General features: G+C 39.6%; 1 protein-coding gene across 6 annotated transcripts in view; it reads left to right on the top strand.

The window, feature by feature from the left end:
• Positions 1 to 11,331: 11,331 nt before the first annotated feature.
• The window catches only part of epha3 (eph receptor A3), a 96,354-nt gene continuing 93,909 nt past the window's right edge, over positions 11,332 to 13,776 (top strand). For all 6 annotated transcript variants that reach the window (XM_034134387.1, XM_034134383.1, XM_034134385.1 and 3 more), the window contains exon 1: positions 11,332 to 11,524. In XM_034134387.1, the coding sequence (XP_033990278.1) occupies positions 11,431 to 11,524 (94 nt within the window). In that variant the 5' untranslated portion in view covers positions 11,332 to 11,430. The remainder of the gene's footprint in view (positions 11,525 to 13,776) is intronic.

Below are 13,776 nucleotides of genomic sequence, written 5' to 3'. Positions count from 1 at the left end.
AATATAATCAACACTCTAAGCCTACATTTTTATATTGATATAACTCAAATTCCATTCAATTCAAAGCACAATTTGGAGCTACACTTCTGACCTGAACTCTATGAACTTCAGATGTACACAATGGTAACCTGAACAGGCAGCTAATCAACCATAGAGCCACAGAAAGCAACGCAAAAATATCTCCTAATTGGGCACGGTTGCTGTAATTTCCGTGTTTGTTTGCGCTTTGCAATTAGTAGCATTTCAGCTGCCAGTTGGACTGTATAGGATGTTTTTGATGATGAGTGCACGCCTCATAACTTGAATCACAGTCTATTGCAATCATCCATATATTAGAATGGATCAAACAACCTCTCTTCCCTAGAAGCTCAAATATGCAACGATAATTCATTTATGCATTCATTCGAATTCATTGGGACTCAAAAATACCCCTGATGAGCAGCTTAAAAAAAGTTGTGTGATGATTCTTTTCATGGAAATGTTTGTATCGCCATAGGAGGTTATTGCCTGAGTTATGCTTGCTGATGAATTCCAGAAACAGCTTGCTGCTCCGAGTCATTTTCTGTTTCTGTGCTCTTTCACATACAGTGTGCACACACAGAGACATAAGACAGAACAGAGGAGAGACATGAGACATGAGAGTCAAGGTGAAGTTCATCTCTGAAATCCCTCCATTACTGAAACACACTCACACACTGCTCTACAAATTCCTTCAGTGGTTTAGTCTACGGCTATCTTAGCAATTACAGAAGTTTCCCACGGGTTCCAGCAAAGGGCCTGTTAGCTAATATGCTAATGAAGACAAATGGAGGTAATCTCTCTGTTCTCAGGATGAGTCCTGGTAGCAGAGAGAGAGAGATGGAGAGACATACAAGGAGAGAGAGAGATAGTGGCAGTTCAAGACAGACAGAGGATGATATAAGTTTACTCAAATGTCTCTGCCTTTTAGACATGACCCCACCTTGCCCATCAACCCGCGCGTATAATAGCCTGACACAAAAAGCAGCAAAGCTTGCAGTGTTGACATCGTGTTCCTGCGTGTCGGTAAAAGTGCGTTAAGCCCTCTCCAGAATGCATTTAAAAGGTCTGAAAGAAGACAGAAAGCGCATCAGACGCTCTTCACATGAAAGACGGCCAGTGCGACGACTGATGAGGGTTTTGCCATTAAGTATTACACTGTTTCGGGTTAGATGTGGAACAAACACACACTCATCTAAGGACTGAGTGTGTCATAAAGCAAAGAAACATAATGACACGGGCCCATTACACACGGTATTTAGAGATTAGACTAACACTGTGGTTGTGGTGATAAAAGTCATGCTGATGGTAACCATGTGTGCCAGAGGATATACATACTTAGACTACACGGACAAATAATGGGATAATAGATGCCAACATACCTGATCCATGATGAAGTGCCGGATTGTTTTTACGGGAACATGGTTGGATGTGATGAGCAATGATGGAGTCATTGGCTCACTTTGACATTAGTCTTTCCTTCATTCATTCATAAACAGCGATTAAGACAACTATATATATATACTGCAGCTAAGGGTCATTTGGGGCAAGTGGGGCGAAGCAGAAAAAAACATTTGGTTATTACAGTATGCTCCAAATATCTGGAACAAACAAAAAATCTGCCGGTCCGCAGCAACTCTTACTACTTTTAAATCCAGGCTGAAGACTTTTCTTTTTGCTTTTAATTGAACTATTCATATCTTAAACTGCCCTGTAACTTTTATTCATGTATTTTTTCTTTTAATGTTTATTTTATTATCTTTGCTTTTTAATGACTGTTTTTAAATGCCATTTTCTTAATGTCTTTCATTTTTGTAAAGCACTTTGAATTGCCTTGTGTTGAAAGGTGCTATATAAATAAACTTGCCTTGCCTTTAAACTTATTTAGACATTATCATAACCCTGGATTAGTACACAGCATAACAAATCCTCGATGTCTGCTTTTGTTTATCATTATACAATGTAAGGTCAATTCATGGAAAGAATACTTTTAAGTTATGTTTTTAATGTGCTTTGCTCAATAGAAAGCTACGTGGGGATAGCTTATAGTGTTAAGTGCCCTGAGGGGGGCTAACCAACAATAAGCACAAATGCTTTGTCAATGAAAGCAGATGGCACAGATTTGATGCCAGGTGGGACGGATTGTCTGTTGCCCCCCTGCAATTTCACTGGCTACTTGCCAAGATGTCATCATTTGCTCATAGTTAGGAGAAGAAAGTCACCACGGACAATGTGGTTTGTCTTTTACAGCTAAATGTTAAAGTCTGCCTTTTTAAAGAAAACTTGAGCCTGACCTCTAGCCTGGGAGTATTGTTAAAAATCAAACCACTGGCAAACAAAAGCAGTTGGATTAATAGCTGAATCTCCTGCTCGAGCACCATTGTGTTCTTTTTAACCAAATATCTCTCAGAGGGGTGTGGGGAGTGGCTCCTTATTTTCATCTGAAGTAACAGACAGAGAATCAGCACTTTTGAAACAGGGCTGAAACAGAGGGGATTGTGGGATGCTACAATGCATGATCTGTTTGGTATTTCAAGCCAAACACTTCAGAGACATGTTTTGTATATATCTGAGACCTATTATATATTGATGGAAAACAGTATAATAGGGGACCTTTAAATGCGCCATAAGCCAAATCGAGATATATTTTCCCTCTCCATTAATTTGACTGAGCTGAGAGGGAAATCAGAGGCGGGGCTTAAGCAAAACGCAAGTGCAAAATATCCATGGGCTACTTTTGCTCTCGATAGTCAGGCCAGTTTGGCTTTATGCTATACACTGAGCAACTTTCATAGGAATGAACGGTTTCCCGCCTCCAACGCTCTTGTACAAATGTATGTTGTGCTCGACATCTATCAAGTGGTATTGTTATAGTTTGTATGGCAAAGTGTGGCTGGGAAATATTAAACACATACTGCCAACCAACTGTATGTAATAAAAAGTCAGCCACACACAATGCTTCATACATGCCGGTTTTTGTCCTGCTGTGCAAGTTAATTTGATGAGCAAGCACGCTGAGCATTGTCAGCAATGTACAATCACTAATGTGACAGCCTCTTATTATGAATCGCTGTGATTATTTTCAACGGAGCAAATATAATCATTCGCAGTCCAAGAAGCACGCATAATTGTTCCCTTGCTCACATTGGCAACTCAGCCTCACTTTTCCTCTGACATTCTACTTATTTGGCAGAGTTTTGTGTGATATCCATGCACAGTGTCAACTTTCTAACAATTCCTATAAAGATTTTAATGCTCCATAAGCTCCTTGTAAATGCATGTTTATTACTGTAGCACCCAACATGTAAAAACTAAAGGTTTCTTACTTTTTTGGCTGACGGTACGGTTAAAGATGATAATAAATCTAAAGTTACTTATACTGTAGTTGTTGGATGATGATGGTGAGAAAAGTATATATCTGCTCATGATGGACTACTCATCTTCTTTTAAACACATCACACATCAAGGAACGCAATCTTGGCACTACTTTACAGTTCACAGCAGTTAAAATGCCTTTTGGTTGAAATGTTTATCGTGTGACGTTTGACTAATTAATAGCATTATTGTAAGGATTGTTTATGGATGTTTCCAGTGGGTTTGTAGTTTGCATGTTATGTATCGTAGCACGGTTAAGAGTGTTGCCACAAACACATCCCAGAAATGCTTCCTTGTAAGGATTCAGCCAGGCCACTGATGTTGCAACCCAAAGTTTTGTTAACTCAGTTGGGATTACATTTGTAGATGTGCACCACACCCATGGCCTGGGTTTGCACCATGCTTGCCAACTGTTCACAGCTCCACAGGCGGGCGTAGGAGCAGATGACAGAAACACAGAAATCCACATTAGTGCGGTTTACATCGGCAAACAAAGAAAAGTATTAAGACGTTTGCATAACATCCTTTTCTGTTTAAGCTTTTGCTAATACTTTTCACATCTGCAAAATGTAGTTCTGTATCTACAGTATATGCTCCCGTGTCTCAGCCGTATACGTGTCCTTTACAAATAAATAAGCCATAATGAAAATACTCTCTGTTGGCCGAGAGTGTAATTTAATGAGTAGGTGTTGAAATAATCACATTAATGTAATATAATTAGTGCGTAAGGAAAGCTGTTCAGTGTAACTCAGTGACCCCCTCAAGTGTGTCGCTCAGGTAACCTTAACAACAGCCATGATTAATGAAAAAGGAACACCTCATTTAGTAGCTTTGGCAGGAAGCAGGCAGTGTGTGTGTGTGTGTGTGTGTGTGTGTGTGTGTGTGTGTGTGTGTGTGTGTGTGTGTGTGTGTGTGTGTGTGTGTGTGTGTGTGTGTGTGTGTGTGTGTGTGTGTGTGTGTGTGTGTGTGTGTGTGTGTGTGTGTTTCCTGACTCCAGTGTCTCCCATTTTGTCTAATCTTCCTCTCCCGCAGCACCTTAAGTAAACACAAAATAATAGATGTTTTATATTTATGTGTGTGTTCACTGTGTTGCATATTTATCTTGTGCAAAGATACATACCTGCCTGTTTATATCTGCACATATAGTGTGTCTCTTCAGGAAATAAAAAAGTACGGCAACAGTCTAGACAACACAGATGCACGCAATGAGAGTGAGAGATCTGCCGAGCCATAGGCCAATTGGATGCTATTATGGAAGCTGTGTGATACTGACACACTCAAACACACACACACACACACACACACACACACACACACACACACACACACACACACACACACACACACACACACACACACATGCAGACACACACACGACTGCAGGGCCTGTACTCCATCATCTGTATAATTAAGGTGCTTTTCTCCTGAATATTTTAGTAAAATGTCTCTGCAACAGCGCAGCAACATACCTGACTGTCTTCACAACAAATGCTGCTCCGAGAGTGAACGTGTACAGGCATACACACACACACACACACACACACACACACACACACACAGACACACAGACACACAGACACACACACACACACACACACACACACACACACACACACACACTACCACAAACACGCACAAATCTTTACCATAGCATGATATCACCTTTTGATTGTTGTACAGAACTTCCTGTTCTCACGTTTGGAACTATTATTATAGACATTAGCTTATATGGTTTAATACGTAATTCCACTTAATGTGCTTTTAATGACTTGACTGTAAAGTTTCAACATTGTTTATTTGTATTTTTCTTTGCCAGTTATTCTATAACTGAGGTGTTCATCCATTATCCTCATTGGTTCGGGATATATCATTAACTCAATTTTATAAATAAAATGCAAAAACTGCATGTGTCCTGTAGATATTTTTGAAGCAAAGTGCATTGCTGCCAAGATCTTATTTGGCCGACAGTGTGCTAAAACGTGAGTTATTGTGAGTATCTGCAAGTGTGTGAATGGCAGATGGAGGAGAATAATATACAAGACAATACTGGCATGGAGAACAGCAGAGAGAGAGAGAGAGACAGGAGGTAAGAGGCTGTTCTTCAAAAATGTATGCGAGCTGATTCTATGATGGGTGTCTTCTTGTATCTGGACATCACTATTTCCAAGAAAACAATAATTCCATTCACTTTGGCTAATTATCTCAAGAAATGCTTGGCTGCGAATGTTATGCTGCAACACCATGAAATTAGTTATTATTACAGTCAAATTAGTGATTCATTATTCTCCTTCTTATAATTTGTTGTCTCAGTAAAAACGATTCATTTTCCATACATCAAGATCCAATATTCCTGCTCGTTTGAATACTTGTTGAGTTGTGGGACAACAATATTTTTGACAAAAGAAATGTAAATGTTTTGGATTATTGTCTAGAATAAATTAAATCCAGGATAGGCCGTTTATTTTTAGTTGAAAACATAATATTAAGACAATTAATATTAACAAGAACTTCTTTGTTCTGTTTTCTGAAAATCTTTTTTGTTACGCAGACTTTGGCCAATCACAGGTGAATTCAGAGAACAGTCGTTCCTATTGGCTATTCTGTAAATGCAGATGCATGTGTGCAGCCCTTCAGATTGTAATAGCCTGATTTAATGGCATAATATCCTGCTCCTATATGCCTCCATCTCTGAAATACCAACATCGTCGCTAGCTTCAGCCGCAAATCACAATATGTCATCTCAAAGGGCTCCACTGACCCTGACATTTGCAAAGAAAACACGACAGTTATTCTCATATAATTGCTGCTAAATAATGACATCTGGATCACAATCGCAATGATATTTGAAATAAGTCGAGGTTAATGTGTAAATGCATGCCTATGTGGGGGAGGGGCTTAGAACAGAAAGGACCAGGCATAGGGACCAATGGGAGAGCTGCAGGATAAAGAGTGTTATTTACCTTTTTTAAACTTTTCCACTAAACTACCTACCCTGGGGTACCACTTGAATTACAATATGCTGAAAAGCTATTACGACATTTCTACCCAGTAACACCAAAATAAACTGCCTCCCCCAGCTTAAAGGTAAATGGATCATTATGGGTTCAATGATTTACAGCCATCCAAATACTGCTCTCCAAACTTTACTCTTCACAAGACTGTATTGTGTTGAGTGTGTGTGTGTGAGAGAGAGAGAGATAGAGAGAGAGGGAGGGTTTCTGTCTGCTTGTTTTAATTTCTGTGTGTCTCCTTGTAACAAAACCTCAACGCCATCAAGGAGACCAAATGTTGTTTCCTCCCTCTCTAATTACCAGCTCTTATGGTTTAGCCTTGTTTAGCTGTCCTCTGGTAAATAAACCCTCATGTCAGACTGTTTTGTTTCACGGCATTTCTCATTCCCATGGAGTTAAACGTCTGTTATACTGCTCTCTGCCGCTAACATAAACTATAGATATAAGTAAGTAGTGATGTAACCTATTACCAGTCCATAAAGCCTTTAGTGTCCTGTCGTTCCCAGGAAAAAAACATCCTCAGGAATGTGGGAAGTTACGTGTCCTACATTTGACTGGTTAATCAGTTTGAACTGGTTGGTTTGCATGAGCAACAATATCCACCCTGAATAGACAAAGAAAACAGCATCACCAGAAATTCCAACGACTTCCATAGGAGAGAAATCACCCTGGCTTACACACTGTTTAACTGTCTAACTAGTGAGGCACAAAAACAATTTAGCACGCAGATGGAGGAGGTTTAGCACGTTTAGCATGTCTGGATTTATTTATTCCAGACAAAAGAAATACTTCTGATTGCTGAGGTATATCTTTCTCCAAGTAGAATATTATCCTACTACTATTTCCTTCTTTCCCCTTTCTTTCTTTTTCTTTGCTTCCTGACTTGATTTGAAATGCATAACAACCTCCAAATGGAAGAATATACTAGACTCTACTGTTCTTTACTATAGATACTTTAATGCACTACATCTTCTTTTCAAATACACTATTGTGAAGAAGTATTTCACTGAAGTATTCAATTTAAGTTAAACCCTTGAGTACTGCTTTCATTATAGTGTTGCTTTTCACAATACGCCAACTAATTGCTTATGGGAAACTGAGGCCTACTGCATTTTTTTCCCAAGCTAAATGACATATCTTCTTCAGTCAAAAATAATTTAAAGAGTGGGAACGTTACTTCTTTAACATGGGACAATAATCCTAACTTCTGTCTTTTATCGAGAAAACAAATCCATAAACATACTTCCATAACGATTTATCCTCTCCCCTCGGCCAGCCTCTTTGCACTGTAGCCGTTTGATGGACATTACTGTGGCTGGAAGTGGAAAGAGAGAGCGAGTTGTTGGCAGCTCTTTGCAGCAGCACCCTGTTATGGCAGTCGGTCAGTCCCATTAGAGCCGTCTCTCTGAGGGTGACGAGGAGAATTTGCCGCATGAACCATGACCCAATTAATCATGGGTGCAAATACAGGAAATGGGGGGGGGGGGGGAGCACTTGATTTCTTTGTGTAAACATCTAGACACACTCCACTAGACACATTCATCATAAATGGGCCGCTGACATTAGCATGTTTCAAAGGCAATGCCCTATGCCAAGTCACAAACTTTAATTTCAATTGGTTTCAACTCTTTGAAAAACACAGTAATTCTAATCAGATCTCACTTATTTTGATGTGTTTAACAATATTGCTGAATTATGAGTAGTACTAGGACCATCTCTACTACTTTAAATGGTACTGACTAGTACATGTTGCCGGGTATATCCTTTAAACAATTAAACATGTTTGTTTCCCATTCCATATTTGGAGTTGTAAAACAAATGGTCTCACAACAACAACAACAATTATAGTTTTATAAGAATTATTACTTTTCCTTTTAAATGGATGCACATTATGTTGTATTCTTTTTGCTATCACTGTATGCACATGTGTTTTATATACACTCAAAAGAAAAATGATTGCGCTTTACAGAGCAATAACCACACTATTGCAATTTTCTCCAGATTTAGAATCCCCCGTAGGGCTGCAGCAAAATAAAAGGAGGATGGAAAGGGTGCAGAGTGGTGGTGCTGCTGGCAGTGGTAAGAAAGCAGCCCTGCTATGATGTTTGGTGTGGGGGGGATAGTATTACATGCCAGCAGCCCGCTGGCTTCTCCTCCTTCTGTAGGCTGTGAGTCTGGAGGAATGTGCCGCCTGAGAACCACAGGGAGGAAGAGGGTACTGACAGCGAGCAGTAAACACACTGTTTGTTTGTTTGTTTGTTTGTATGTTACTGTGCATGAAGGCCCGTCCATGGCAGCTTCAAAGAGGCTCCTAAACAACATCTGTTCTGAGATTTCGGAGCCCTATACCGACATGTCGGGACACATCGTGATTTACAATCCAGGCTCTAAATCAATATTTTCCTCCATCTCATACTGGATTGTTCCACTGGCAAGTGTTCAAGAATGGACAAGCGCTCATTGAGGAGAGGGAAAAAATGTTGGAGCGGATAGATGGGAGGGACGCATCGCATTTTTCCAATTCACCACAATCAGAAACAGATTTCCAACAATTAGTCTGAACTAAATTTATAAGTTTATTCACTAAAAACGCAGTGACAGCGCCTTTTAGACGACCGGAGGAAAACAATTACTACTGATTGTGTTTGACTGTCTGCAGGAAGTTGTTTTGTCACAACATGACCAAGTGTGCAATGGGTGTGATCACTTTTGTCTTTGTTAGTTGTCAGTCTTTTCTTTTGCCATTTTCAACATTAATTGTATTGTTAATTTCCAATTTTTATGTAATTTGAATTTACTATTCTATTCAAATAAAGAATAAAAAAATATCATAATTCTTCAATTTTTCCTTTATTTTCCTACGTCCAGTATGTTTATACTTCTAACACTTATGAAATAACCTGTTATTTTCTCAGAACCTTCTCCATTGAAACGTCTTCCTCCTATCTGTAAACTACAAGTCCAGAACGACCAGCCTCTGAATTGATTGTTAGCTGCGGGGGCCTCGAGTATTAATCTCTTTCAGTGTGTAATAAGTGAATTAGTGGGATGTAGAAGATGATGTATGACGAAGGCTGGCATGTCTAAAATCTGCTGTAAATCCACATGCCACAACCTCTTAATAATGTGGCCAGAAAACTCCCGGCATCATTCCTCACTGTATCCATCGACAACCTGAGACTAATAAATCTCTCCGAGTTAGACAGTGCTCCGGGTTCGCTGTTGAGTCATTTGTTCTAAAAGAAAAACTGCGTTAAATGCATTGTAAAATTCCCCGGTTAATTTTAAAGGACTTTTGAACAAACTGCCTGCTACATTATATCCTAAGAAAGAAAAATAATGAGGTTTTCTTTCTGAACATGCAGCACTGTGAAGTTGTGCTCCTTCTCAAAAGTAATTAAGTCCATTCAGTTGGAGCAATTGTATTAGCATTAGTTAAAATTAGAGTTTTGGCACCCCCATGTTTTTTTCAGATTTGGAATAATCCCAAACATTTAAGTAATTTCAATTAATTAGTTTTTCACAACATGAAATATGTTGCTATTCAAAGTAGGATGAATTTTTTGACATTTATTTTGTATCCCCTGACTGTGACCTCCTGCTGCAGCCCACATAAATTACATTGAGGGAATTAGAAAGTAATTAAAGATTGGTAGCCGTTTCTGCAAATCCAAGTGTAGCTGTGTCGTTGGCTTGGGTGTGCTGTGTGCTTTTAACTTTTCCCATACGTCAGATGCCTTCCCAACCTCCAGTCTCCAACCCCCCACCACAACAGCTGGCGTCTCAGCGAGGGCCCCGGCGTTACACTGCCACCCCAGCCTTTCAGTGCAGATCAAGTATTGTGGTGTCGGGGGCCCCTAATGGCCCTCTCAGAAAAATGCACACACTACACCCATATGCAAGCAAATTATGTGATCCTTCATACCATGATGAATACACCTTTGGAAACATGGGAAAAGTATATCCACATGAATGCAAGTGTGTTTTCTTTTACATAAACATCTTAAATGTGTCATGAAAACTGATGTTTTGGAAGAAACATTAAGTTAATCATTCATGACTGAAATGTGTGATTTTTTAATGCACACCCTGTAACATGAACAACAAATAATGCTTGGAGATGTTTGCATCTCCAAGAAACTCACTGTTGTATAATGTGCATCACTTGTGACAGAACAAAACAAACAACTGGGTTCTATTCGTTCCACGATAAGTTTAAAAACTTGTCCCTGTTGTTGAATTCAAAGTCTGGATTAAAGGATTCTGCTGGCTGTTCCAGTTTATTGATGTAAAGCAAGTGTTCAATATTGGTTCCCTCCATAGTCTAAAATAAAACCAAGATGTTCCCTGTGTAGGATTCAAAATCGCAGGCCACCTTTGGCTTTTTTATTAAAAACATCAGGTTCTTATTGACTGTCCCGAAGACTTGTTTAAAAAATAATTTCTTATTGGCTGTTAAGTAAACCTGATTTACACTCACTTCTAATAAAGCCTTGTGTTTCCTGGAAGGAGCTGCTGTATTTGAAGTTGGGCCAAATAAAGCCAAGGTGATACTCTGATGTGATAATTGGGCACATATTTTCTACTCTTAGTCAAAGCAAATTTTATTTTTAACTAACTTCCAGTTTGACATTAAAAAAATAAATAATACTGACTGGAAATATTTTTGGTAAATGTGATTTCACGTCACAGGAATATATGGTGTTACCCTCTTATTCCCAGAAATATTCCTCCTTCTACCAAGTCCCTGCACTCGATTTTAGTGAATCAAATTACACTTTTGCTTTGACTCAGGCTGAAAGAAAATGCTGAATAACTGAATTTGTCAGGAAGACGCCCGTGGTAGAGGATCTAACGTGACCTGTGGTGAACTTGAGCGCTGTGTTTTTGCTGTCTGTCAGACTCTGTAGGACCCAGCGGAAAAGGAGGGAGCCGGAGCATGGGAGAGGGAGAAAGCTGCGTGGAGAGGAGACGCTCTCAGATCAGTCAGTGGCTTCATGGAGTTATGTACCTCTGATCCGCCGCCATGGATTGCAATCCGCGATCACTCCTTTTCATTTTACCTCTTTTATTGTCCTGCGTTATTTCTACGTGTGCCGTCATCTACGCTCCTAATGAAGGTAAGTCAGCTCTCAGTCTGCGGTGTTTACGTGTGTGCAAATGGTGCGCTATATACGGCACACATCGCGGCCAGACCGTGCGCTCAACGCGGACTTCAACTGTCTAAATTATACTGATAACAATAACAAGATGAGAGAAAGCGCGTGGGGGTGACCGAGGTTTCACGGAGAGCCAGGTTGTAAACACTAGTAGACAATAATTAGATAATAAACTTAAAAGTAGATCTTAACAAGGCAGACGGTGAAGCCTGGATACGGATAATCTCGCGCACGGGGGGTTAATAGTTGTTTAAATGGGGATGAGTGAACTGAGCGTTGGCGAGACAGCGAACATCGCAGAGTTATTATGAAGCGTAGACACGGAAAGAAACTCCGTTTCCGTGTTTCCATTTGAGGTGCACGTTGGTCTGTTTTAGCCAATAATCCATTTGGGGTGGACGCCCCAGTTCCGCTATCAGTCTCGCCGATTTAAAGGCAATACATAGAAGATGAGCTCAATCGCATTGTGCGTAAAAACGTGGATGTCTGTTTTTACGTATTTTACCTGAATACATCCAAAATAGTTGACTCGCGGGCTGCTATGTAAACCGTCTGTCGTTTGAAGTGGTGTTATACTGTGTTTGGAATTATATTTGAATCAGAGGTTACATAAACTTACATGTAAACGATGAAAAATGACGACTGCGCACACGACTTAATTTCTTCTATTCCCATTGCAAGTTTCGGTGATTCTAAGCATGTGGCAATATTTTTAAACCCACAACAAGACAGACCGCTTTAGTTCCAACAGCCGCTTCTCCAAACACGTGAAACTGCGGGGAAAACAAGTCAACCGGTCTCTTTCTTTATTTGCTCCACTTTCTTCTACTTTTTAATTCTTTACATTGCTACTTTCACGCCCTGCCCTGCATACTTGTCATGGTGTGTTTTGTACCCGGGTCAAAGTAAAAAGGAATGGCACACGAAGGTGTCCTGAGTCCTGTAAAGGTTAAAACTGCCCACAGGGAGGGAGGAACACATTTTTGGGGAAGATGTGGGTCAAGCTGTCTAAAGGACTACATTTAATTATTCCCTGTAAAGAATAATATAAAACGAATAAATACAATCCTCCCTGACATGAATGCATATCTCGTCCTTATTTGAAATCAGTTAATCAGTTTGGACGATACAAAGTCATTCAATCGTTGAGACCAATAAAGTAATTACATTAATCTGAATGAGCCTTTAGTAGGCGTAATCGACGCTTCTCTAATTCAATGAAGACAATGAAGGCACTGAACCATGTCCCTATAAGAATATAAGTAACTCTGGTGTCTGTAGCTACAATAAGTTTGTAAAGTTTTAGACTGTAGGTCAGAAGAGCAATCTTTGTCTTATAGAAAGGGAAAGTTATCCAAAACATGCTCCTTAGCCAAATAAACCATCGACATTTGAGTTAGTTTATAATCAATACGAAGTTTAAACGTAAACATGATTACGTCTTCTCAACGAAAATGTTTGTTGTATGTTCATCTGACATAAGAAAAATGCCTTGCTTACACTTCTATCGTTTGTTTGCCACGTTATAAAAAAGCATCTGCTCTGCGTAAATGTGAATGGAAGATATCAGTAGGCTACATTTCATGTAAGATTCTATAGACATGGAAGCATTGGAAATCTTGAAAAAAGTGTGTTCAATTCAGTAGAAGTGACCATGTCAAGGTCAGCTGGCCTACAGACAATCTGTTCTGTGAACTTGCTTTACCCCGAGATAGCTTTGGTTTCTTACAGTTAGTTAGGTGTAAGTATAGTTTAATGAGGTATAAAGCTGATGGATATAGTAGCAGCGACTCCAGCACTGAACAAAGAAACACAACCACATAAAATACACATCACCCCTGAGAAAATATACACTCTGCCGGTGTGTGTGTGTGTGTGTGTGTGTTTGTGTGTGTGTGTGTGTGTGTGTGTGTGTGTGTGTGTGTGTGTATGTGTGTGTGGGTGTGTGTGAGAAAGAGAAAGAGAGAGAGGGAAAGAGAGTGGAGAAACTTGTTATAGGCTACAGATAAAACAAAAAGAAAACTAACAGTTTGCAAGTTATTAAAACGTAAAATTGCTAGCTTTAAATGTAGAAAGTACCATATTAGGTAATTAAATGCACCTTCCTTACGACGTAAATCTGCCAGAGAGTGTCAGTATCGAGCCACTGCGCCTCCATATTGTAGCCTATATAAATGAATACAGACTGCTACACCGCAAATATTGACCCTGTA

The sequence above is a fragment of the Trematomus bernacchii genome, unplaced genomic scaffold (assembly GCF_902827165.1).
Source record: "Trematomus bernacchii unplaced genomic scaffold, fTreBer1.1, whole genome shotgun sequence".
In the NCBI taxonomy this organism is placed as follows: Eukaryota; Metazoa; Chordata; class Actinopteri; order Perciformes; family Nototheniidae; genus Trematomus; species Trematomus bernacchii.
The sequence above is the reverse complement of the archived record's forward strand: the minus strand, read 5'-3'. Positions and strand labels throughout refer to the sequence as shown.